The sequence below is a fragment of the Anticarsia gemmatalis genome, chromosome 21, assembly GCF_050436995.1.
Source record: "Anticarsia gemmatalis isolate Benzon Research Colony breed Stoneville strain chromosome 21, ilAntGemm2 primary, whole genome shotgun sequence".
NCBI lineage: Eukaryota > Metazoa > Arthropoda > Insecta > Lepidoptera > Erebidae > Anticarsia > Anticarsia gemmatalis.
In genome coordinates, this window is record NC_134765.1 from 7,634,970 (window position 1) to 7,660,708 (window position 25,739).

Here is a 25,739-nt window from a genome sequence, read left to right on the forward strand (position 1 = left end):
TTTAAAACAGCGTTAAAATGTAATGTGATGATGTACACTTTCATTTAAATATTTGAAAGATGAGGAAAATATACACCTAGTTGGCACTACAAAATTAGGCTTAAGTACAAAAAAGGCTACAAAATGCTCGACGGTGCTTATCTATACTAATATTATAAAGCTGAAGAGTTTGTTTGTTTGTTTGTTTGAATGCGCTAATCTCAGGAACTAATGGTCCGATTTGAAAAATTCTTTCAGTGTTCGATAGTCCATTTATCTAGGAAGGCTATAGGCTATATATCATCACGCTACGACCAAAAGGAGCAGAGTACCGTAGAGAGACAGAGTAGTAAATTATGAACAATTCTCTCTTATGTGACGCAAGCGAAGTTGCGCGGGTTAGCCAGTTGATCATAAGAGGGGTTTGTTGCTTTTAGTGTGCTACAAGGAAATGTTCTCAGCCCAAACTTATAAAGAAAACAACATCTTATTCTACGCCTAATGGCTGTATGTGCAGTTCAACGATCAAACTATAATTCACTCAATGTTGAACGACATAGAGTTCAGATCTATGATCAACACTCTTGAAGTGCACTTTAGACTTTTGGTTTATTTGTCGTATTCAATTGATTGTCTAATACTCTAGATGGTTAGATCACTTTACAATTCAGTTTACTATAGCGCGCCACTCTGGAATTGTGGGTGCAGAAAAATGTCTTGAAATTCCAAATAAAAATAACGTCTTTCGTGATAAAAATAAATTTCCGAAAAAAATATCGACGAACTATTTTAAGGATTTTTGTACCTCGTAAACCAGCAAAAGTGTTCCAATTGTTTTAAAGAATAAATCGGGAAGTATTTTATAATTAAGGTGTTTCATGTACTCAACATTATCACTAACATGTTCATTAACTAAGCGACAATTATTAATAACTGCTCTAGTAAACTGTGGCGCACACATAATCAGTACAGCGATATTATATTATATGCAAAACATATGATAGCGAGATATCATTATATAAAATCTATACAGGGAGTACTCCAGTGATGAATGTGCTTAGTCACGAAAAATATTTAGTTGTGCTTCCTCGTTCGGTAGTACGATTATAAGAAAGTAATTATAAGAAAATTATGTATTTACTGATCAATGAATTGACAACTTTAAAGTAAGTAATTGTTTATTTATTTTTAGTGATATTAGTAGCGTAAATATTTATGTTTACTACCGTCCAACATCTAAGAAGAGAGTCCTGGTAAGCTGTACTGTTCATCCTAATTATAATATATTTAACACTTGTGTGTTTTTTCAAAATAAAGTAGCTAAATCTTATAGGCCACCGTCAGTTGTATAAGACTGCGGTTCTATGATGTTCTAAATTCAGAACTTTGTATGAATTTTTTCATAAAAGCCTCTCTACTAAGTTGTTGGATGATAAAATATAATTATGAAGTTTTGCGTTATTTATTTCGTCTCAAATAGTTTCAAACAAACCATGTTAAATAATCCTCGTTCATAGTTATCTCGACGGTCCCTACGTACATTCCCTCAAGTGGTACTTACGGGATTTGCCTTTTTTGTTTCCGTGACCTTCCGGTTGTCATATATTTTCGATTGATTAAAGAAAAATTGGTAAAAATGCTTTAATTCTACCCTAAATCAACACTCGACAAACCCCAGAACTACAACACTTCCAATGTAAAATGTCACTAGTGAGAGTTAAGTCATTTTACATTGGCAAGCCAACAACACCCCCGCGCGCCTCCCCCGTAACTCCCACATGCGGGCTTGTTGCGCTTGCGCAAAAAAGAAAATGAAAAATGTAAAAGATAAAGGTAAAAGCATCAAACTATCATCAAGTAAGCTGAATTTGACGTTTTATTTTATTGTACCTTCTTCAACTTTAATTATTAGTTAGTAAAAAGTATATTTTTAAATACATTATAAACTTAAATTACTTTTTTTGTAATCTAAACAAGCTTTATTCAATTCCGACGTAATAAGTCGCTTTTGGTAGTTACGTTATTTTACTTGGGAATGTTTTGAATCAAAAAGTCTTAAGTGTTACATAAGTGTTTTTACGTGGGAGAACATATACTACTGTTTTAAGTAACTGCCACTTAAGTTATTTTACATCGGGAATATAAAATTAAAAATGTAAGTAATTACCATTTGTGTTATTTTACGTTGGTTTTTGTTATTTTTTTGGGTCTATTTTCGCTAGCATCAAAAGATGAACACTAAGATCTGGACTCATGACTCATGGCTATCAGGTCTTCGAAAGACTTCTTTGTACGAACGTGGTTCTTCCTGTAACTTGCATGTACTGTTGTAGCAATATAGTCCACTTTGTGCGCTACGAAGCCTATTCCTCAGAGGATACCTAGGCTCTTCCTCGATATTCACACCTACTGTTCTGACTCTTGTATCACAATGTTCAGCATCAGATTCATTTGAATTCACAGGCTCCACAGATTCAACACAAGGATCTGTATCCACATCTGCTGAGTCTGAGCTCTCCGCCGCATCTTCAATACTGTCTGGGTCTGTCAGACGTGTTTCGTTCTCCACATGCCTGACGAAGTCTTTGAAAAAGTTCAAAGCTTGAGATTTCTCCCTGAGATAGAAATTTACTAGTGACATCGTCTACTATTCCGAACATGTAACGAGCTCCACCATAAGAACGTTCCGACATGGGACCACACAAATCAGCATGTAATAAACTGAGTTTGTCTTTCGCTCGCCTTGCCCTTTGGAAAGGTAATCTATGTGCCTTACCTCTTATACAAGCAGCACAAGGTTTCATTACACTTTTACCTCCAACCTCGATGTTAGGCAACTTCCGTAAATCATTCAAGTTAACATGCCCTAATCTACGATGCCAAAGTGCCAACGAGTCTTCAACTTGAACCGTAGCCAAAGCACCATCTACAATAGGAAAACAATCATCCAACTTATATGTAGATACCTGAGACTTCACTAGCAGTAACCACAAGTTTACTCGTTATCTCGCTTATCGATTGGTGAAACATCCTACAGCCATCAGAATCAAAAATAACTCTCCATCCATTCTGTACCAACTTAGATACCGACAAAAGATTAACTTTCAAGCCAGGCACAAAGGAACAATCTTTTACAGTTAACAATACTCCTTTCACATTAACTATAATATCACCTTTGCCTTCACTTGACATGCTATCATCATTTGCAAACGTCACAACATTCTTATCAGTAACCTTAAAGTCTCTAAACCACTGCTTCTGAAAACTCATGTGTGTCGAGGCTCCACTATCGAGATAAAACGTCGAGGGGCTGAAGGATTTGTGCACCGATAGTGAACACTTGAACAGCATAACGCAACTTTCTTCGACTTCGAGGAAACCGTTGGTAAGCGTGCACCATCCACATCCTTGTCCAGCATCGGGCAATCGGACTTCTTATGACCTTTCTTTCCACATTAAAAGCACTTAAGCCTTAAAACTGACTGTTGTTTCTTCACTACTAAAGCCGAGTTCGACGAGGAATCATTTGAAGAGCTCTGAGCGCTATCTTCTTGTAGAAGCTTTTGCCGAACATTTTAAGAAGTAATCTTCATTCCTGAATGCTCTAGTGCCATCCGTAATGGTCGGTAAACATCAGGCATACCTCACAAAAGTACCACGGCAACCAAATCGTCATCGAAACTTTGATTGATTTCTTTACGCTTTTGAGCGTGACTTATGACAGCAGATCGGTGGTTTTCCAACTTCTCATCCAAGTGACAATTCATCAGAGTTATGCGCCTATTTATTTCCTTGTCTTCAAAAATTATTGATAAAATCCCACACTTCTTTTGCGTAATTAAGATTTTGAACATACGGATACAGATCAGATTCTAAGTGAAGGCATATTAACGTGTATGCTTCTTGATCCTTCTCGATCTTCTTTCATCATCCTTCTTTGGAAGTGTTGATGTATACTTAAAACATTTTTCTCGAGCAACCATATTCAACAAGTACCTAATTATGATTGCTCAATATTATTACTATGTAATATTTTATATCTTTATGATAAAGAAAAGGGTTGCCTATTGTGAATTTAATAAAGAAAGTTTTTAAAATATTTATTTTTATTCTATTACCTCATGGCTCCCAGAATGAAAACACCGTAATTCAATATTATACTCAACGTAAAATTTAGTAAAAGGCAGTTACAATTTAGATCGTTGTTCAATCCCCCAAGTAAAGATCAGTAAGTACCACTTAGGTAAATGCTAGTCAGAATGTTTCCGATCTAAAACGACGGTTGTGACCAATGGAACATAAAATGAATATATTTTAACGTTTTTATTTTATTTTCTCATAAAAGACAACAAATAAAGACTTCGTGCAAAATTTCATAGCTCTACGATTGATAGAACTTGAGATACAAGTGTTTGAAACTTCAAACCGCTCTCCTGTAAAATTTGCGTTTTGCAATTAGGTTATTGTACGTAGGGACCGTCGATCTATCTTCAACATCCTTGCAACATAACTGTTCCTGAGTTTCATGTTAATTTTATAAAGTGGCATTTCCTGTTCAGTGGGTCGATTTTCCATAGTGAGTCTCATTTGTCAGAATAGGTGTTATCGTAAAATTATCATCTAAATTGATCAGTCCAATAAACTACACAACGATTAAGGTAAACGCTACGAATTTAACATTTTTATTTCCTGAACTTGCTAAGGAACGGAAAACTTTGTTACAAAAACGCCACCATATTAACCAAGTTACATAATCTTTTGCAGATCATGAAGTCTTTAATTTATTTTGTGCCAGTCCTTATTTTAATATTGTCCACCTGCGATGCTTACAACATACTGGTAATGACTCAGATGCCTTCAAAGAGTCACTCGATCCTTAACGATGGTGTTGTTAGACAATTACTCAAAGATGGTCACGAGGTAAGGAAACGAATGTGTATTTATAAATTGTGTGTCAGAAATTTTGTTTTGGTTGCCTTTTTTGTGTACTCATATTTGGACCGGTATTATTTAGTAACATTTGTTTTTACAAATATTCCATTTGACCACAACTTTATATAGAATATTTTCTCATTCATCCCTTTCTGAAGCTTTCTTTATCCATTTACGTTCACATCTATTATTGTTCTCGTACCTTGATACATATTGAACAGGTAAATAGCTTCTTCTAACTTCTTTGGTTTAATTTCCAGGTAACATATATTAGATCTGTAGAATACAAGAATGCTCCGCCAACACTTCGTCAAATCGATGTCAGTGATAGTGGAAACGTAATGCCTGGTAAGTTTCATTTGATAAATATTAAAATACTTTCTTATCGACATAGTACCAAAACAATTTCACAAATTTTAGACATCATCCAATCAATGTGTCGTGAATTTTCAATTTCTATATAGTCAGATGAAAGAAATTACACACGTGAAATAAGTAATGCACTGTCGGAAATTATTTTATATTTCGCTCGTATTTCAGCTGCAGTCATAAACATAGAAGCTTTAATGAACAACGAAGTGCAATGGACGACACACGAGTTCGTAAGACGTATGACAACAGCAGTTGCTATAAAGGCTGTTGAGAATAAAAACGTACAGAAGTTGTTGAACGATCCTAATGAACATTTTGATGTAGCTGTTATAGAAATAATACATAATGACTTATTAGCGAGGTATGATCAAACAATAAAAGAACCTTACTAAGTGCATATAAAGCTCAAATTGAGACTTAATAAAGTACTTTGTTCCAGTATTGCAACAGTATTTGATTGTCCATTGATATGGCTGTCTCCGGTAGAAATAAACTCCGATATTTTGAGTTTAATCGATGAAATACCAAACCCTTCACAAGTTTCTGATTTATTATCTACAAATACTGGCAAACTATCGTTTATGGAACGCGCTGAAGAAATATGGTCTTTAATAAAATCACAGTTTACAAATTATTGGTGAGTAATAATCGACGCGCTTTTCTTATTTCAAGAGCAATTTGTGCTCTACAGAGTTGGTATAGAGGGCTAATATACTGTACCTCGATTCTCTACCACTATCGACTACCGACAACCGGCTAGCTATCGAAATTTTGACATTTAGAATGTACTGTCAAACTCTTTCCTACGACGCCCGTCAGAGGCGCTGATCAGATTTTCATACAAAATTTCTCGATGACAGGTCGGCTGTCGGTAGTCGATAGTAGTAGAGAATCGAGCTACTGCTTTACGTAACATTTTCCCTATTCCAACATTAACTTCTTCATTATAACGTTCGCGTTTTAAAGTAGTAAAAATAAGTCTTTTAATTTTCATTTTAAAATCTTGTTCGTTAGGTACATCGATGACCTTCACATCAATGCGTACAACAGACTAATAGCACCAATAATAGCGAAGAGAGGACGAAAGCCGCCATCATTTAATGAGATTCGCTACAACGCATCCCTGGTGTTGGGATATTCCCATGTATCCACAGGAGAAGCCGTCAGAATACCACAGAATTATAAACCTGTTGGAGGATATCACATTGATGAGAAAATTCAACCACTACCTGAGGTAGGATACTGTGGTGTTGTGCTCTATCTTAGTTTAATATAAATTTCGTCGTTGTCAAATCAATATCTGCTATGTGTATTCTACTACTATTATAACAAAATTTCATACAACAAAACTGGTATGTGAATCTAAGCGTTATTCCGTTAACTGAGTGGTCGTGAACTATCCATCAGCTGTTACATTCTTACATGAAAAACGGTGTTATTTAAAGTCTGAAAGTAATGCTTACTGCACAAAACCGATATTACGAATATTTCAACATATTTCTTTAATGTGTGTCGTATTGTTTGCATGAAACCTCAAAAGAAATAGGGGAAGTCCGGGAGAGTTGAACCACTTTTTGTTTAAAGTGTCGTAATTTTCTTTAAATAAGACTTAGGGATTCCATTATAGTATTAAAAATTAGCTTATTTATTTGGGTCTACTTACGCGTAATAACTTTATGGCTTTTATAATACTGTAATATGTTATACACACTTCAATGAAAAATGGAATATGAGTCAAGTCTCCCCACCCCAAGGGACACTTGACCAGGGGTATAGGGAGAGTTGATCATGTTTTTTTTATAGGAGATAATAAAAAATAAACAGCTTAAATCGCATATTTATTTCAATAAGCAACAAAATAAAACTAAAATTATCAAGAAACACAGTAATCTACTGTGTATTTAACAGAAAAACTTCTTCTTAAACAATTTAAGTCAAAAGAATTATTATATCCTTTTATTAGCACGAGATAAGCTTGGTGGCTTCAGGTGTTCTTAAGATAACGCCTGGATTTCTGGAAAGAAAACCACGAAACCAGTCTTTTTCAGTGGTATGGTTTCTTGACCAGCTATCAGGAAACTTTTTTGAATTTACTGTGGCGAAATCAAAAGCGTAATTGCGTCGCTTGCTTTCTAGTCAGACCGTAATGCACTTTACTGCCTAATCTATACATATAATAAAATTATAACAACCTCATGTCGCTACATTAAAGATATTAAAGAATAAACTAAGGTGGATCTTCATACAACCAAGATAAGCCAAAAATATGATTTAAATACGCTTTTCACGCAAAAACTTGATGAATGAAAAACTTTGATGATTTTTTTTTGATATATAGTCCTCACTAACATATAGGCTATCTTTTTTTATTCATCCAATTAACCTGTAATAAAAAATAATATTTAACGTAATAAAACAAGCAAAACACAAACCAAACTCCAAAATCTGTCACATAAACACTATAGAGGGAGAGTTGAACCCCTGAGCATGTCTCCCGACCTCACCATGGTTCAACTCTCCCGCATATACTACATCAACATAAATCTTTTTTCATAAAAAAGCTATGCAATCTTAACGAAAAAACACTAAGCGCACGTCAAACTATAATAATCAGGCAAAATTATAGTAACAATACATACCTCTATAAATACCTCGGTAATCTCAAAACGCCAAAAATAAATAAAAAATACTTCGCAATAACAAAAACACCTTTTCGAACTTGATAGCCAAACAAACAGACCATTGTAAAAAATGGTTGCGTGGTTGTCAATGGTCTCACGCGTGCTACCAATGACCGAAATGACGTTTCATTAGCGTGTAATTTAAATCGAATATTTAAATGTGGTTCAACTCTCCCACCTGGGCAAGTCTCCCGGACTCTCCCTACATATCTCACGCTATTTATTTTTAGACCCCACGTACGGGCGATTAAATCTTATCGAAAGATATGAATTTATCCATTCTGTATCATATCGTCTTTTTTTATAGATAAATGAATCCCAAGCTACACAGGGACTTTTTAAAATCAAATTCTTGTTTTATTCTAGGAGTTGCAGAAAATTATGGACAACGCCAAGCATGGGGTGATATATTTCAGCATGGGCTCCAATCTGAAGAGCAAAGAATGGCCAGAGGAAATCAAAAGGAACCTAGTCAAGATGCTGGGTACTTTCAAACAGACTGTGTTATGGAAATTCGAAGAGCAACTACCTAATACTCCGAAAAATGTTCACATATCAAACTGGTTACCACAGCAAAGTGTACTGGGTGAGTGGAAACAGACCGATCTATACATAGTTTGCTATGTATAACGAAGAGCAAACCGATCAATACTAATACTACTGATAAAAGGCACACGTGTGATACTGTGGCGGTCACTTAACGATATGCATTGATAAAGTACTACATTTTAATTACGCTTGCAATAGTACTTTGTGTAGACCACATCCCGAAAGACAATGTGATATGGAATTTTTGAAACCTAGTGAAGGATGTTGAGACAAAATTGTTGTTGTAATTATACAATTTAGATGTACTTTACGATAGAGTGTTGATAGAGTGGTTCTAATTAACATTTACAGTCGTGATAACCCACTGGTTAAAATGGGCCTCCCTGAACCTTGCAACCCTGAGAGTTCTTTAAAACAGTTCTTGAAGGTATGCAAAGTCACCAGCCCGCTCTTGGCCAGCATGGTGGACTCAAGGCCTAGCTTTTCCATCATTCCAGGAGAACACTCTTGCTTAGCAGTGGGACATAAATGGGTTATATTTTTGTTTGTTTTCAGCTCATCCAAATTGTTTATTATTTATAACTCACGGAGGTCTCCTGTCAGTAACAGAGACAGTACATTTTGGAGTACCAATGATCGGTATACCAGCATTCTACGATCAGTTCGTGAACACCAAACGAGCAGTTAATAAAGGATTTGCTGTGAAAGTGGATATGACTTACAACGTAGTTGAAGACTTGAAAGTAGCTGTAGAAGAAATGATTTCCAATCCTATGTAGGTTTTTAGACATAATTTACGAAAATGACTTCTGTTGGTAACATGGTCACATGATTTCACAAGCAAGGATAGAAAGTCTATAAAACTATAAGATTTGAAGTCAATTAAGCACAGTGGCTTCGATCGTGACTTTGTCTGATTTAAAGATTTTCAGGATCTTCAGATTATTTCCCGTGAAAAAGTATTTAATATGCCTTTCTATCAGTATTATATCCTTATATTTTTATGAACATGAACTATAATTATGTTACCGAGTTGACCAGCGTGCTTATTGTGTATCTAAATCGATAGTTTTTTTAAGTCATTGATAGCCACTTTGCAATACATTGCTGCTTTAATGTAACGAATTAATCATTATTACTTAAGCAAAGAAACAATGTACAGAATAGAGGCTCTAAATTTTTATTTACATTTTTGATTTTAATTGTGTTTTTTTCAGATATCGCCAAAAAGCGAAAGAATACTCATTCATATACCACGACCGTCCAGTGAAGCCGAACGAAGAAATATCGCACTGGGTGCGTCACGTGATTGAGACGAAAGGGGCGCCACATCTGAGATCTCCTGCTTTAAGTGTACCCTTCTATCAACGACTTTTCCTAGATCTGGCAGCCATCTTATTAATAATTATTTTAATAGCTATTAAATTATTACGCTTTGCTTTTTCATTGATATTCCAAAAGAAGAAATCGGATAGCAAGAAGAAGAACCGTTGATTATTTTTTAATAATAAATTATTGATTTTCATAATGCTTTTGAATGCTATATATTTTTTTCCGAAGGTGTGCTAGCTGTTTAAAACATATGATGATTATAAATAGCTCGAAGATGAGGAAAATATACCTAATATAAATATAACATATACCTAATCAGTAGTACAAACTTGGCCTCTACGTAAATATTGTGTTACATTTGACTCTATGTTAGTATTCTACTGGTATTCAACCTACCTATACCAATACTAATAAATTAATTAACATTCTTTAACAAACTATGTCAATTTTAATTTAATTCGTATCTTTACTTCCTGCTATTTTTGATATCTAAAAAAAATTACCATCATCGGATTCACAAAAGTATTTCCCAATACAATGTAATATGCTGAAAAAAGATGACAATACATCAAATTTCGTCAAGAAAATCCCGATAGACCTTTTATCAGTATTTTTTTTAAATAGATAGTTGTTTACTTATCAATATGATTATAATAGTAATCCTAATAAATGAATTACTACATAAAAAACAAGTCGTAGTGGAGGAACACGGCATAGCTGATTAAATGTTTTAACAAAACCGGTTTGTATTTCGTGTCGTTGAGTGCTCGATTGCTGAGAGATTAGACTCGAGTTCAATGAGGTACGAGTAGCGCTCGTGACAGTGCGCGAAGTAGTACTTTTAGAGGTTATAATTCAATCAGTGAATTAAATTTATATTCGTATAGTGTTTTGAGTTGACCAATGAAAGGTAAGTCTTTTATTCTTCTGATATCTCTATGTTATATGTGCTTTTATTTAGAATATGTAATGGGCGTTATTTCTTGTATACTTACTGAATAACTAAGTATTTTCAATGTTGCTTATCAGTCGAATTAATGCGATTTAAACTTGTTTTTATTATATTATTATCTGGTATTTTGTTTTTGACGGAATTCGGCTTGAAGCCTGGATTGCCATCGAACATAACAAAATAATGTATTTTGTCAAATTGTAATGAAGGTCAATGACATTTAAGTACAGTTTTGATTGTTGTATAATCATTTATAATTAGGTTATATTAAGTAATGTTGTTAGGTAATATTTTAAAATGGTTTTATAATTGCTACTTTAATGCTGATTTATTACTTGACTTTGTGAATATCAATGAGATTATCTTGATCGTTACTACGAGAAACGACCAGTTAATTACATAAATTATTGATTGTAAAGAAATTAAAGTTTATTTCTGCCACGATATTCAAATACAAGTTCCCTTATTAAGTAATAAAAAGTAAAACGTATTTTCCATAGTTTAATATTCTGTTAAAATTGATTTTGGTATAAACAATATTGCCTGGGAGGAAAAGAGAAAAAACATGAAAATATTTTTTTTTACATTGATTTGGCACGTTCCTCGCAATTATGTGTGTATTTAAAATAATTATCACATGCTCTAACGGTGAAGCTAAAACATCATTATGCAACCTTGCACGCCTGAAAGTTCAATAGAATAATTCTTCCTCAACGCGCAGTTGGCTATGGCGATGACTCAAAGCCTAACCCCTCCCTCATTACGGGAGGAGAAACCCTTGCATAGCAGTGGGACATCAATGGGTTATTTTTTTTTAGTATTCTACTGATTTATATTTCAGATGACGTCACTATGGTGTGCGTTTGTATTCCTGACCCTGTCAGTCTATTCTTGCGATGCATACAAAGCACTGGTAGTGACACAGATGCCTTCTAAAAGTCATTCCATACTTAACGATGGTATCGTCAAACAGTTATTGAAAGATGGACATGAGGTGAGCAAATATTTTCTATTTATTTTTTACAAACGGAACAATATCTTCTATTCTGAGATTTTATATCCAATTAAAAATAAGGCAACAGAATTGTTAAAAGTGAATAAGTAGAAAGTATCCACGAATAAATTCTTCTTCAATTGTAAGGCTAGTGGTTAACCTTGTCAAAGTTGTTCAAGCCGCCCAAAGGGCCTTTGACGTGGCTCAACTACTGTTATTCTAATTGATAACAACCGGGACTGCCCTTTAACGTGCCCGCCGAAGAACGGAGACACTTAGTTCAAGTAAAACTATGCGGTCACCCATCCATGGAATGACCGCGCCAAGGGTTGCTTAACACACAGATCTTTTACCGACCGGTGAACAATAACTTTAGTGTCTACAATTTTTGCATAGTAATGTAAGCGTAAAGCTAAGCAAAGCGATCACCTATTTTTGACAGAAATCGTGAACTGTTTGCCTTTATACGAAAGTAAAACAAAATATTATGTCCTTATACGAAAAGGCTTATTCAACTTTTCAGACGCATCAGAAATGGGCCATATTATTAATTACATGATATGTTTTTTTCAGGTGACATACGTAAGATCTATTGAATACAAGAATGCTCCTCCGACGCTTCGTCAGATTGATGTCAGCAGCAATGTAGACGTGATGCCCCGTAAGTAACTTGTTCTTATATTTTGTTTAACAATTGTACCTCAACTCTACGGCCTATCTATATACCTACATACATATATAAAAATGAATCCCTATGTCCCTTGGTCACGCCATCACGAGTAAGCGGCTGGACCAATTTCACTAATATTTTTTTATAATATTCCTTGAAGTACGAGGTTCTTAACTTCTTACTGCGAGAAATAAAAAAATAAAAAAAACCCCGACATAAGAACTTAATTTTACTTTAAAAAGTAAAAAATCTATACTAATATTATAAAGCTGAACAGTTTGTTTGTTTGATTGTTTGTTTGTTTGAACGCGCTAATCTCAGGAACTACTGGTCCGATTTGAAAAATTCTTCCAGTTTTAGATAGCCCATTTATCGAGGAAGGCTATAGGTTATATATCATCACGCTACGACTAATAGAAGCAGAGTACCAGCAAAAAATGTTACAAAAACGGGAAAAATTTCACCCATTCTCTCTAATATCACGCAAGCGAAGTTGCGCGGGTCAGCTAGTAATAAAATAAACTTAACCTTAAAGTACCTAAGAATGTATGAATAATTATTAAAATTACATCGCGTTGGGACCGTTGAGACCGATCTTGCTTAATTAGAACTACTAGAATTAGACTATTTGTAACAGTTTAGGGGCAGTGCCCCATTGGCATATTTTACTGTTAAATGTTTAAACTTTTAAAGGTTATTTTTTAAATGTATTACGAGTACCTAATGTACCTATTTAAAAAGGTGTGAGTGTTTAATGTTTATATTCTTTTATTCCTCTATCAATATTACTTAGGTCACTACTTATATTTTGAGCCTTGACGAATCTGATTGTTTTAGACGTCAATTGGTGTTTTCATCGTAAAGTTTGACATTTTTGACTACTACATTCCAAAGAACGTTTTGAAATCTGCGCTGAAAATATTTTCAATATCGTCGATCGAAAATTATAAGTGTGCGGAAAAATGGCATTCGGATGTTAACATTTTCCTGCAAATATTTTTTACGGCTTTCGACGTGACTTAAAGAAACAGTCGTGTCTATATTGACTTATTTATTATTTTGGTGATAAAGTCTGATCCTTTGAAAATTTAAAACGCAAATAAATAGAGTTCTATCATGATTATTTTTCCCTCACCAATGAAATTCCTGAAGGTCGTCCAAGGTCACCAGTTGTGTCCGGAAAAATTGATGCTGTGCGAAAATTAATTACGCATTTTCGTTTCCTGATGCATCAAAAGAATAACGAAATCCTAAACATTATTTCCACTCTTAGATATAAAATATTAGTTAACAACATTTCCCATTAGAAGATTTTTTCTAAATGAACCAATTTTTTTTTTACATCAATTAGATAAGGTCCTCGCACCGATTAGTGCAAATAAATGCTTGAAAAATCTATCGTTTTGCTTCAAAATACATGTATCAAATTGTGATAGAACACGGATCTAGGATCTATGCGCATGAGCCGAAAAATAAACACCAGTGAACTTTATGGGTGCTTTAAGATGAACCAAATTCAGAAAAAGTTATTCGCGCTCGAAGCATTTCGAAACAAACGGTCCCTTGATTTTTTATAAAAACTTTATCACTGCACAAAGTGCCGTCAGAAAAATTTAGAATGGTTATTTTTTATTGATTTACAACCAAAAATTTGCCTAATGTCTGGTTTGAAATATGGAAAAACCTCAAAATCGTACAGGTCGAGCTCTATAAAAACAATGTCAGCCTTATCGCATCTTGTTAAACAACCGGCTAATATGTGGACGAAAAAATCGAATGAATGAGTTTCTCGCCATACCGTTACAGTTTGACATCAAATGACTTTATTTTAATCAAAAACGTCAACAATAAACACCGTAAACATTAATTTTTCATCGGCTCAAGTAACAGGTTATGCTTTTAAACACCCTGTTTTTGAGGGGTCTTCGGGAAAGAAAAAAAAATATTAAAAAAATATTTCGATCGGATAAAAATCTATCTAGATCATGCATAAGAATACCCGAGAACACGATAAAGTAGTTTCCACTCACATATTTACCGTTTTTCATAGTTAGGCTCAAAATATAAATAGTGGCCCACGTATAAGATCATTCACTTAAAATATTTTGTTGCAGAAAAATTTAACTTTATTATATTTTAGCTTCGTCAATAAACATAAAGGATATAATGAACAAGGAAATATCAGTTGACGATCAAGAATTTGTCATACGATTTATGATGAACGTCGGGATCCATACCGTGAAGAATAGAGATGTCCAGAAGCTGCTGAGTGATCCAAACGAACATTTCGATGTCGTGATAGCTGAATTTATGGACGGCAATGATATACTGGCTAGGTAAGTTAATATAATTCTTCTTCTTATCGTATGGTTAGTGGTCAACCTAGCGTCAAAGTTGTTTAAGCCGCCCGAAGGCCTTTGTCACGGCTTACCGTTACTGTTACTATACTGTTATCATAATTGACAACAACCGGGACCGACTTTTTGCTCTCCGTGGGACGGGGACGTTCAGTGAAAATACCACTATGCGGTCACCCATCTACGGAATCACCTCGTTAGTAAAAAAATATGTGTGTACTACAAAACTTACAACTCGAAATCCATATTAAAGCATTTTACTCGATCGATAAATCACGGCTTGATCGAGTAAAACTGTATGTAATTACGCAACTTTGGAAAATAATCTCAAGTGCTCGAAGATTTAGATACGTAAGGAAGAATATTAATTCTGCACAAAGTATTTCTGCTATATTGGTGACACTAAAGATAATTAAATATGATTAACTTATTTGCTCTTTTTTGTTTCAGCTTAGCAGCAGTATTTAATTGTCCATTAATTTGGATGTCTCCAATAGAAGTCAATTCAGATATTTTGAGTCGTATCGATGCACTACCGAACCCCGCATATTTGGCAAATGCTCTTTCAATGAATACTGTACCGTTTTCATTTATGCAACGACTTGAAGAGTTATGGTCATTGATTCGAATACAATACATTTATTACAGGTAAGGAGATATTAAGGTTTCATATTTTTTGGTTTTTCTTAGGATTAATTTTAGTTTTGTTCTTTATGAAGTGATTTTATATGTGACTAGACACCAATCAGGTGCTTAAACGTATTATTAGATAAATAAAAAAATACATTAATATATATTTTCAAAACAACGTCTTAAAGCAATGGAAACATTTCTTCGAGTCACTATTAATAAACAGGAGTAAATCTTAAGATTGAAGATAAAACATTTTCCTCAAAAGATAACTGAAAATTGCAGAACATGGTTTATTCATATTATTCTTTATCTTAATACCTTTAATAATACCTACGTTTTTATCAGGCATATTGATGACATACAAATCGAAGCGTACAACCGTCTGATAGTACCACTGATTAAGAAGCGAGGTCGGGAGCCTCCGTCGTTCCATGACATCAAGTACAGCGCGTCTCTAGTCCTTGGGTACTCCCACGTGTCCACAGGAGAAGCAGCAAGACTACCACAGAACTATAAGCCTGTGGGAGGCTACCATATAGATGAGAATATCAAACCCTTGCCTGAGGTAAATATTTATACATTATTGCAAATTTTCTTCAAACTTAATATTGAAAAGATCTGTGGAGAAATCCGATACACTTTAAAACAGATTTTAGTTAGACCTTTTATTTTTTGGATGCTAATATTACTTACCTATTTAAAACCTACCTAATAGGATAGCGCTACCACCCACAAAGACTGTTAGTCACAAGAAAACTGAATCTCATTATTGAAAAAATTATAGCAAAACCGTGAATTCCTTAAAAACTATTTGGTGTTTATTTCTAGCAGACTATCATATCGATTTACTATTTTGGACAAATAAACTTAACTATACATATTTATCGGTTGCAGAATTTGAAGAAAATTATGGACAACGCCAAAGATGGGGTGATTTACTTTAGTATGGGTTCTAATCTCAAGAGCAAAGAATGGCCAGAAGAGACAAAACGGGATCTCTTGCAAATGTTGGGAGGACTAAAACAAACTGTACTGTGGAAGTTTGAAGAAGCTTTACCAAACGCACCGAAGAATGTTCACATATCTAACTGGTTACCACAACTTAGTATTATATGTAAGTAAATTAACTTTAGCACAATAAAGTATCTAAATAGGTACCTTTTTTTAAAGTTGATCATTGTAGATGGAAAGAAATAAATATAAAACATATTAGATCGGGGAAAAAGTCTTTTCGCATTATGGTATGAATTAACTTGTAATAATATCTTTTCTCTACACAAAAAACTCGGTATTTGGGTACCTCACGAGCTCACTGAAAGCTCTAATGAACCGTGTACTCATTTGTGATTCTTGAAGCCAAAGAGATTTTATTACAAGTTCATACATACTATAATGCGAAAAGACTTTTTCCCCGACCTAATATTATATTATTAACGAACTCGACAGTTGCGGTGCACATATTAGTTTCTATACTCAGGTTGTTACAGACGTGCAAACTACGTCATAATCAAAAGAATCACAGGAATGAGACAATTTGGAAGTGCAAACGAGAGACTTTGATAAAATTACATGAGTTAGTTCGTACGTTTGAGATGGCCCAAGTACAGTTATTCCATCAGTTTCTACTTTTGTACAACCGCTTTTGTTTTTTGTAGAATATTTTTCCTAGCTTAATAACCTTTAAAATTCGTTATTTTCGTAGATAATTTATTCACTTATTGATTTCAAATATTTCGTTTTCAGCTCATCCAAACTGTGTATTGTTTATAACTCACGGAGGTCTTCTATCCGTAACAGAAACGTTACATGTTGGAGTACCAATTATTGGAATACCCGCATTCGGCGATCAGTTCGTCAATACAAAACGAGCAGTGAACAAAGGATTTGGTTTGAAAGTGGATATGACTTACAATGTAGTCAAAGATCTGAAGGCGGCTATAGAAGAAATGACAACCAATTCTACGTAAGTTTTTTTTATTTAAAATGTACTCTATATTATTTAATAGTAATATCAAATCTCATAATCTCAATAATTACTTCTCTTTATCGGATGCTATTTAACATCGTTTTGTTTTTTATCTTTGTTTTTGTAGGTATACTTATATTAAGGAATTGTAGTGGGTTGACAGTATCTTTAAGTTGTACGGTACTTCTTTTACTATATTTTTATTTTAATCATCTAGTTTGTCTTCATGAATTTAAGATCGATTATTAACCGTGGTTCTTTATTTACAGATACAGAGAAAAGGCTAAAGAATACTCCTACATATACCACGACCGTCCGGTCAAGCCGAGTGAAGAACTATCGCACTGGGTGCGCCACGTGGTTCAGACTAAGGGAGCCCCCCACCTACGGTCCCCTGCCCTAGACGTGCCGTTGTATCAACGACTGTATCTTGACTTATTAGTTGTACTTTTTGTCGTTCTATTTATAAGTTGTAAATTAATAAAGCTGAGTTGTAGTAAAGTCTGTCAGAAGAAAAAAGTAGTTGTAGATCGTAAGAAGAAAAAACAAAAGTAGATTCTAAAATAAATTGTTTGGAACCTGAATTGTCATTTTATTGTTTGTAGCGATTTTGACACTATCGAGTATGACACAATTGTATACATTTGACGTTTAAATTATTTGTTGTTAACTAGACTGTCCATTATATTATACTAGCTGACCCGGCAAACGTTGCTTTGCCATATAAAAAAAAAAATGTGTCACTAAGGTGTATGAAAAATAGATGTTGGCCGATTCTCAGACCTAGTCAATATGCTCACAAAATTTCATGAGAATCGGTCAAGCCGTTTCGGAGGAGTATGGCAACGAAAACTGAGAATTTTATATATTAGATCAGTCTTTTGACAGCTTGTCGATTAATGTAATTAATTATATAAGTCTTCATATTTAAATAACATATTAACTACACCTTAATAACACTATAGAAGAGTATTTCTTTAGCAGATTTGGAACTTGTAGCATTGATTTTTACCGATCATTTTTATTCGGTGGCATAATCGTAGTAATCACTATGTTTTGCATTAAGTGTGGAGTACCCGTCCATGAAGTACATATATTATTTGTATGACATTTTCACGTCAGCAATAAAAAACTTTATGAGCGTGAGGTGTGAAAAGACTGATAATATAATGGACAGAGTATAGCCGATTGTCAGTATTCGATTGTAGTAGGAAATCTCCCTTCAGAGCTCTAAAAATACAGCTTACGTTGCATAAACTTGAACATACATACCTGGCGATTATTATCGACAAAATAAAATTCCTCAAAATGTGCAAAAAATCTTTTATTATAATACAAAACTACCTATTTAATTTAATATTTTTTAGTTAGTCTTCTTCTTACCATGAACATTTTTTGAGGGGAAGAAAGTACTTTTAACAATTCTCGAAACTTTCACACCCACATACAAAGTGACTATAATAACTACAAGTAGATCTAAGTAAAGCTTTTGATAGAGTGGCACATGTAGTGCTGGTGAGCGGAGATGCAGAGCGCCGCGGGTTTCGATCACGTGATTAACCCAGTGAGCCAACTCCTTGCCGGGAGCTACTGGCCTGTCGTGATATATGTAAGAAAGCTCCTTCGCTTTCTGTGCATACCTGAAAAATTAAATGATATTTAATTATTTGGCCTTCGCCCAGCAGTGGGACACATAAAAGGCTAATAAAAAAAATGTATATATTTGCGCTACTCAAGCATGGTATTAAATTAATCGATGATGCCAAAGGACCACAACAATAAATATATTTTCAAAGAGTAGTAGATAAAGACTTCACAAGAAGAGGTAGCCATTTTTAAGTAGAACGAAAGTAATTAATGTATTTCATTGTCATTTTTAACGAACTTCAAAATAAGGAATTACTTCTCGATTTATCGCAAATTGTGGATAAAGCTAGGGAACAAAATATCAATGTAAACTAAACAGATTTAAAAGTACCAAAAATAAAGACAATTAACATACTTTGGGTTAGAAGTCATCTCTAGGACAGCTTTCTTCAGTTCAGGAGCCATAGTGTACGAAAGGTCTACTTTAATGGCGAATCCTCTTTGAGAAGCTCTTGCAACATTGATGAATTGGTCAGCAAAGACTGGAATACCGATGATAGGTACTCCGCAATGTATAGCCTCTGTCGTTGAGAGTAGACCACCGTGTGTAATGAACAGAGCTAGATTCGGGTGGGCTGTAAGAAAAGTACGGGATTATTAATATTATTATATCTTAGAAATCATATTTTTAGCAATGCATGGAGATCACACCAGATTATTTGTAAGTTTGGAGATTAAGGCTTTTCATTATTTATATACAGGGTGTCCCAAAACTCAACGATAATCCGAGACAGGATGAAAGGCCAAGTCATACCAGCTATAGGAAAAATAAAAAAAAAATTCCATATCACTTAGTTCAGCAATAATAGACACTTTTCAAAAAAGTTGAAATTCCACACCCTTGGTCGCATTTTCAAGTCCTGTGATCACCAATGTCACAATTTCGCTGTGTTTTTTCGAATTTCGTGATCTTAATTAAATATGCTATTAATCGTATAACAAATTAATGCACAAAACATTGTTAATTTAATAAAAAAAGTTAAGTTTTAGTGAGTCATCTTTCTCAAAAATATCGTTAGTCAACTTTGTCGCTTCATACTGAAAAAAAATGTACTACACTACCCTTGGCAAGTTATTTCAAAAGTTGGCGCATTTAATCAAGATTTAAAAATGGTATAACACTTGCCACTTTTCTTGCCATTAAAAATGTTATTTTTATTTGAACGAAGAGTATCCTCGCAAATGGATCGGACGCAGTGGTACAACTTTATGGCCGCCTCGTTCCCCCGATCTAAATCAAGTAGATATTTTTTACTGGGAATGCATAAAAGAAAAAGTCTATTCAAATCAGTACAAAATCTATCAGAACTTCGCCAGAAAATTGACACAGCGTCAGAGGAAGTAAATGCAAGGAATTTTGCTTGACTGGTGAAAAAATCTTTTGTACGCCGTTGCAGAGCCTGTATTTGTGCCAGAGGAAAGCAATTATTTTTAGTAAAGAAGTAATTGAATCAGTCCATAACCAAAATTTAATGTAATAAACATAATAGGTAATAATTATTAAAAAAAAAACAATTAACGAACCATCGTCCTTATTTAATTATTCTCCTTAAACTAAAGTACTTCCGAATTGTTTTCCTCTGGCACGAATACAGGCTTTGCAACGCCTTACAAAAGACCTTTGCACCAGTCAAGCAAAATTCCTTGCATTTACTTCCTCTGACGCTGTGTCAATTTTCTGGCTAAGTTCTGATAGATTTTGTATTGATGTTGAATAGACTTTTTCTTTTATGCATTCCCAGTAAAAAATATCTACTTGATTTAGATCGGGGGAACGAGGCGGTCATAAAATTGTACCACTGCGTCCGATCCATCTGCGAGGATACTCTTCGTTCAAATAAAAATAACATTTTTAATGGCAAGAAAAGTGGCAAGTGTTATACCATTTTTAAATCTTGATTAAATGCGCCAACTTTTGAAATAGCTTGCCAAGGGCAGTGTAGTACTTTTTTTTTCAATATGAAGCGTCAAAGTTGACTAACGATATTTTTGAGAAAGATGACTCACTAAAACTTAACTTTTTTTATTAAATTAACAATGTTTTGTGCATTAATTTGTTATACGATTAATAGCATATTTAATTAAGATCACGAAATTCGAAAAAACACAGCGAAATTGTGACATTGGTGATCACAGGACTTGAAAATGCGACCAAGGGTGTGGAATTTCAACTTTTTTGAAAAGTGTCTATTTTTGCTGAACTAAGTGATATGGAATTTTTTTTTTATTTTTCCTATAGCCGGTATGACTTGGCCTTTCATCCTGTCTCGGATTATCGTTGAGTTTTGGGACACCCTGTATAATTATTTAAATTTCAAGCCTAAAATCAGTACATTCGTTGAAGCATACCAGGTAAAAATTAAGGTATTTTTGGCATAACAGGGGGGTTACACATAGAGTGTTAAGAAAATGCTGAACGATAACAAAATTCAAATTTTTAGGCTTACCTAAAATACTCTGTTGCGGGGCCCAATGTAAAATGTGAACATTGGGAGGTGTATTGGGCAAGTCTTCTTCGAACTTCCACAGTACAGTCTGCTTCAGTTCTCCGAACATCTTTAGGAGACTTTCTTTGATTTCCTTAGGCAACTGCCTGCTCTTTAGATTTGAGCCCATACTGAAGTATACGACACCGTGTTTCGCTTCATCCATTATTTTCTTCAAATCCTAAAAGAACATTAGTTGTTGATAAACTAAGTGTTAGGAGATCTTATTTTGAAACTTAGTTTTATAATCGTGTTTTATCAATCGTTTGACGAAGATTACATTCCATGATACCAGATACTACACATTTGCACAGCTGTTGATTATTTTTTTATATTATAAAGATAATATGTTAGTGCAAAAAGACCACAAGAAAATCATCACATGCTCAATTCGCGGCAGAAACTAAAAGCCGACATTGTCGTATTTCATAAGAAAAATATACTTACTTGAGGTAAAGGTTTTACTTCTTCATCAATATGGTAACCTCCTACTGGGATGAAATTTTGCGGTATCGCAAGGGCCTGTCCCAAGGACACGTGTGCGTTGGCTATAATCAGTGAAGAGTTGTACTGGATCTCGTAGAAAGATGGGGGCTTTAATCCTCGCTTAGCTACCATTGGTGCTAGGTATTTCTCGTAAAGACGGCTTTCAGCTCCATCGAAGTATCTGTCAAAAGTATATAAAGATCCAGTCACTTTAAGTTTTACAATAGTAATTATTGTGATTTATTTTATATACAATAAATATCTGTTTCTTTCTTTTTTAATTTCTTGGTTATCATGAAGCCGATCCAAAAATTTTTATAATTATTTTCTTGATAATTTATATGATCTATGATAATAATTTTTATGATCTGTTACGCCCGGTTTCGGAGTACATTTGGCGGTAGTTTATCTATTCAGTAACGTTTTTTTATATGAGTTTAAACGCTACTGAATAGATAAATATTCGCTAAATGTAGAATGTTCCGCTAATAGCGGTGGTTTATCTATTCAATAGCGTTTTCTTATATGAGTTTAAACGCTAAATGTAAACGCTGCTAAATGTACTAACCGGGCATTAGTTATGTTAATAATACTCACAAGAATCTCAAGAGTTGCACCGAAAGTTGGGCGTACAATTCCTTCAATCGTTGCCAGAAACTGAACGGCGGTAAGGCAGAAGACAAGGGATCTCCAGAGTAAGCAGGATTAGTGGGCTGATCGATCAGGCGCGTCACGATCCAGTGAACGTCCACAGATGAGGTCCAGATGAAGGGACAGTTGTACACTGCACCAAATCTAAAAAAATATTTATTTATTTATTTATTTTTGGTTTGCTAACAGTTGTTACATTTTACATAGTTTAACAAAATTTATCATATAAGGTTTAATGTACAAGCTTATAAAACAATTTTTTGCCCGATCCGTCTAGTGGTTTGGGCTGTGCGTTGATAGATCATTATGTCACCTTTGATTTTTATATATATAGAAGAAGAAGATAGATAGAAGATATGAAAAGTAGTTTACCCAGCAACTGCTTCACTAAACATCCATTCACCGATAACTGCATCGAACTGTTCTTTGGGATCGTTGAGCAAGTTCTGTACATTTGGATTCTCAATCGTCATTCTCATCATATCTAACATAATGTACATAACGATGAGAGGGCTGTCGAAGGTCATCTGTTTGTTTATAATGTCATCTAGGTTCAATAAGTTTTCTGAAAAAAAAAACATTAATTTTGTTATATCTTTAAAAACATTGTTGTTCCTAATCTGCAAAGTTAAATAACCGCGTGTGGCGGGTTCAAATCGCACTCGGGACAAAATTTGTGTAGTGAGCACGAGTGTCTGTTCGGATCCTGAACTGGTTGTAAATCTATCTATTAACATGTATTAAGAAGTATATAAGTACGTTTATCAGTTTTCTGGTTACAATAGTACAAGCTCTCCTTAGTTTGGAATCAGATAACCGTGTGTGAGTTGTCCAATGATGATGACGATGTCTTTCTAACTACAGTCACGTGTTACAATTTCCTTGGACATTTTAAATTCGATTTCTTATTTCCCCACGGATATCTAAGACCGGACCCATTAGAAGATAGTCGCCGATAGTAGTAAAAATAAGTGTTACCTGGTGCTGCTTTCACGTTGTCACTGACATCAATCAGACGAAGCTTAGGAGAGGCAGGCTTGTAAGTAAACGGAGTAATATATGTCACCTGAAAATAAAATAGGGTTTTTAGGATCTAAACTGCACTGCATACTTCAAGGTATACAAGATATTGTTATGTTTACTTCATCGTGTGCCTTGACGAAGTACTCTGTATTCTAATCAACGATTTCAAGGACGAAAGTAGCCTTGAATAACAGCACAGTCTCAATAAAAACAATTATAATACTTTAAATACTTTAGCTGACTGAAGGCAAAATACCTAACACTTAAAAAGAATCAAAAGTAAAAGTAAAACAAGATATGAAAGGAAATAAGAGTGAAGATGTACCTCATGACCGGCTTTGAGCAGATGCCTGACAACTCCATCGCCGAGGTTTCCGTGACTCCTCGCAGGTACAGGATATATCACCAAGATCTTGGCCGCCTCGCTGCATGATATCACAGCCAAACACGCCAGCAATAAATTCATTGCCCACATTTTCTGTTCAAAAGGAAATAATGTTAGGTTAGACTTAATACAAAGTTAAAAAAATAAGGTTTTGTATAAGACAAAAACTGCCGGACAAAATTATTGGTACTGTCGATTACTAACACGCAATGACTTAGCAAATAAAAGCACGATTTTTTGTCGTCAGTATAAATTGTTTCGTGCAAACATAAGAACGGAGCTTGGGGTTATTCATTTTCTGTTCTTGTGTTCCATGATTCTGGAAAGGAAAAGTTCTGGACTTCAGGAACCTTTTACTTCCTTTCTACATATTTCCACAAAGTATATTTTTAGTCTTCAACACCTTTCGGCATTGAACGCAGAGATGTAGTTCATTAAAGGTCAATAGCTTCAATCTGGATTCTCCGGTAGTCACGCAAGGGAGTGCGTGTGGACCAATTCTATGGCACGTGCCGGGATTAAAATTGTAGCAACTTCCTGATAACATTACGAATGAAATTCTTGTATCTATAGAAAACATGAAGTCATTATAATCACTTTATCAAATTATACTTTTTATAACTTCATAGGTGACAATCACAGGCTATAATCAAATAATATTGACAAATATTAAACCACTAACCGTTGACACTGCTAAATGATGATTTAATCCAAATTGATTTACCAAATATTTATAAATTAATCACGAACGCGCATATCAAAGTCCACCATTCGCTACGACGAGTTATTAAATCTAATATTTTTGTGCACTGCTCGTCATACTATACAACGATTACTAGACAGCCATTTACTAAAGTGATCTGATATTTATATTACAATTCTTATCATATCTTTGATAGACGTTATAGGTAGACGTGTTATTGATATTGAGTACACTAAGTAGCTCACGCGATTTTGCTTTTTAAAATCCAGTAAAGTGAAAACTTTTCAATTTGGTTGTGGTCAATTGGAAAGAAGAAAATTCGGGCGAATGCTGATGCATGCAGATGCAAATATTACTAGCTTCCTTGTGCATTTATCCCCTCCTCTTTTCGTAAGGATATAATTTGTTATTTTAGAAAAGTATATATAGTCGTCTAATCAGACAAACAGAACTGTCTATCCGAATTGCGATTGTTAGGTAAAACCTGCGGTTGCCGTACAAATTTTACTTCTGAACATGCGTCATTTGTTTATTTCTTCAACCCGTAGTAATGATTTATTCACCAGAGTCTTTTTTTATTTGCCTGGTCATTTCGACTTTTCATAATAACTTACGTAGTCATTATTAGATTATTATTTTGTTGATTATATAAGATATGAGACTAAAGGTCTTCATTAGTTAGAGGCGTGATAATTTATACCAGGTGATTCTTTGGTCTTGAATGCGTAAAACTAAGGCAGCAAGCATTCGTCTACTCTTTCACTAGATTCTGCACATTTCACATACTTCTTATTCAGTAATAAAGCTATCATTGTCCTTATAAAAATAGTTGTCGTAATTACATGGCATTTGTTAGAATATGTCTCATTCATTGATTATTCAAGTAAGTAAAGTATTAGCAGTAAACGGTCAATTTTTACGGAGCTTGAGACGAAATATTA

General features: G+C 34.3%; 2 protein-coding genes across 3 annotated transcripts; one reads left to right on the forward strand and one right to left on the reverse strand.

Annotated features, from left to right (window-relative positions):
• The first annotated feature begins 664 nt into the window (after positions 1-664).
• LOC142982366 (uncharacterized) lies at positions 665-18,702 on the forward strand. The gene is made up of 18 exons (XM_076128827.1): positions 665-1,145; positions 4,744-4,899; positions 5,172-5,259; positions 5,452-5,644; positions 5,723-5,920; positions 6,298-6,517; positions 8,331-8,550; positions 9,069-9,288; positions 9,731-10,002; positions 10,807-10,811; positions 11,639-11,791; positions 12,365-12,452; positions 14,602-14,797; positions 15,269-15,466; positions 15,797-16,016; positions 16,346-16,565; positions 17,195-17,414; positions 17,687-18,702. The coding sequence occupies exons 2-18, from the start codon at positions 4,747-4,749 to the stop codon at positions 17,970-17,972; spliced, it is 3,150 nt and encodes a 1,049-aa protein (XP_075984942.1). The 5' UTR covers positions 665-1,145; positions 4,744-4,746; the 3' UTR covers positions 17,973-18,702.
• A 23-nt stretch (positions 18,703-18,725) lies between these two features.
• Positions 18,726-24,938, reverse strand: LOC142982427 (UDP-glucosyltransferase 2-like). 2 transcript variants are annotated; one of them, XM_076128931.1, is made up of 9 exons: positions 24,778-24,938; positions 24,036-24,188; positions 23,666-23,753; positions 23,060-23,252; positions 22,634-22,831; positions 21,998-22,217; positions 21,512-21,731; positions 19,420-19,639; positions 18,726-19,057 (listed from the first exon to the last, which is right to left on the reverse strand). In XM_076128931.1, the coding sequence occupies exons 2-9, from the start codon at positions 24,183-24,185 to the stop codon at positions 18,781-18,783; spliced, it is 1,566 nt and encodes a 521-aa protein (XP_075985046.1). In that variant the 5' UTR covers positions 24,186-24,188; positions 24,778-24,938; the 3' UTR covers positions 18,726-18,780. The 2 variants fall into 2 exon arrangements, with proteins under 2 accessions (XP_075985046.1, XP_075985047.1); XM_076128932.1 differs by having other exon boundaries at positions 24,820-24,910.
• Between the last annotated feature and the right edge of the window lie 801 nt (positions 24,939-25,739).

Excerpts from the sequence above, each read along its gene's own strand:
- LOC142982427 (XM_076128931.1), bottom strand. The coding sequence starts at position 24,185 with ATGTGGGCAATGAATTTATTGCTGGCGTGTTTGGCTGTGATATCATGC. Across the intron at positions 23,754-24,035 it reads TGCTCAAAGCCGGTCATGAG|GTGACATATATTACTCCGTT; the intron begins GTACATCTTCAC and ends TTTTATTTTCAG. Across the intron at positions 19,058-19,419 it reads GAGATGACTTCTAACCCAAA|GTATGCACAGAAAGCGAAGG; the intron begins GTATGTTAATTG and ends TTAATTTTTCAG.
- LOC142982366 (XM_076128827.1), top strand. The coding sequence starts at position 4,747 with ATGAAGTCTTTAATTTATTTTGTGCCAGTCCTTATTTTAATATTGTCC. Across the intron at positions 5,921-6,297 it reads TCACAGTTTACAAATTATTG|GTACATCGATGACCTTCACA; the intron begins GTGAGTAATAAT and ends CTTGTTCGTTAG. Across the intron at positions 8,551-9,068 it reads ACCACAGCAAAGTGTACTGG|CTCATCCAAATTGTTTATTA; the intron begins GTGAGTGGAAAC and ends GTTTGTTTTCAG.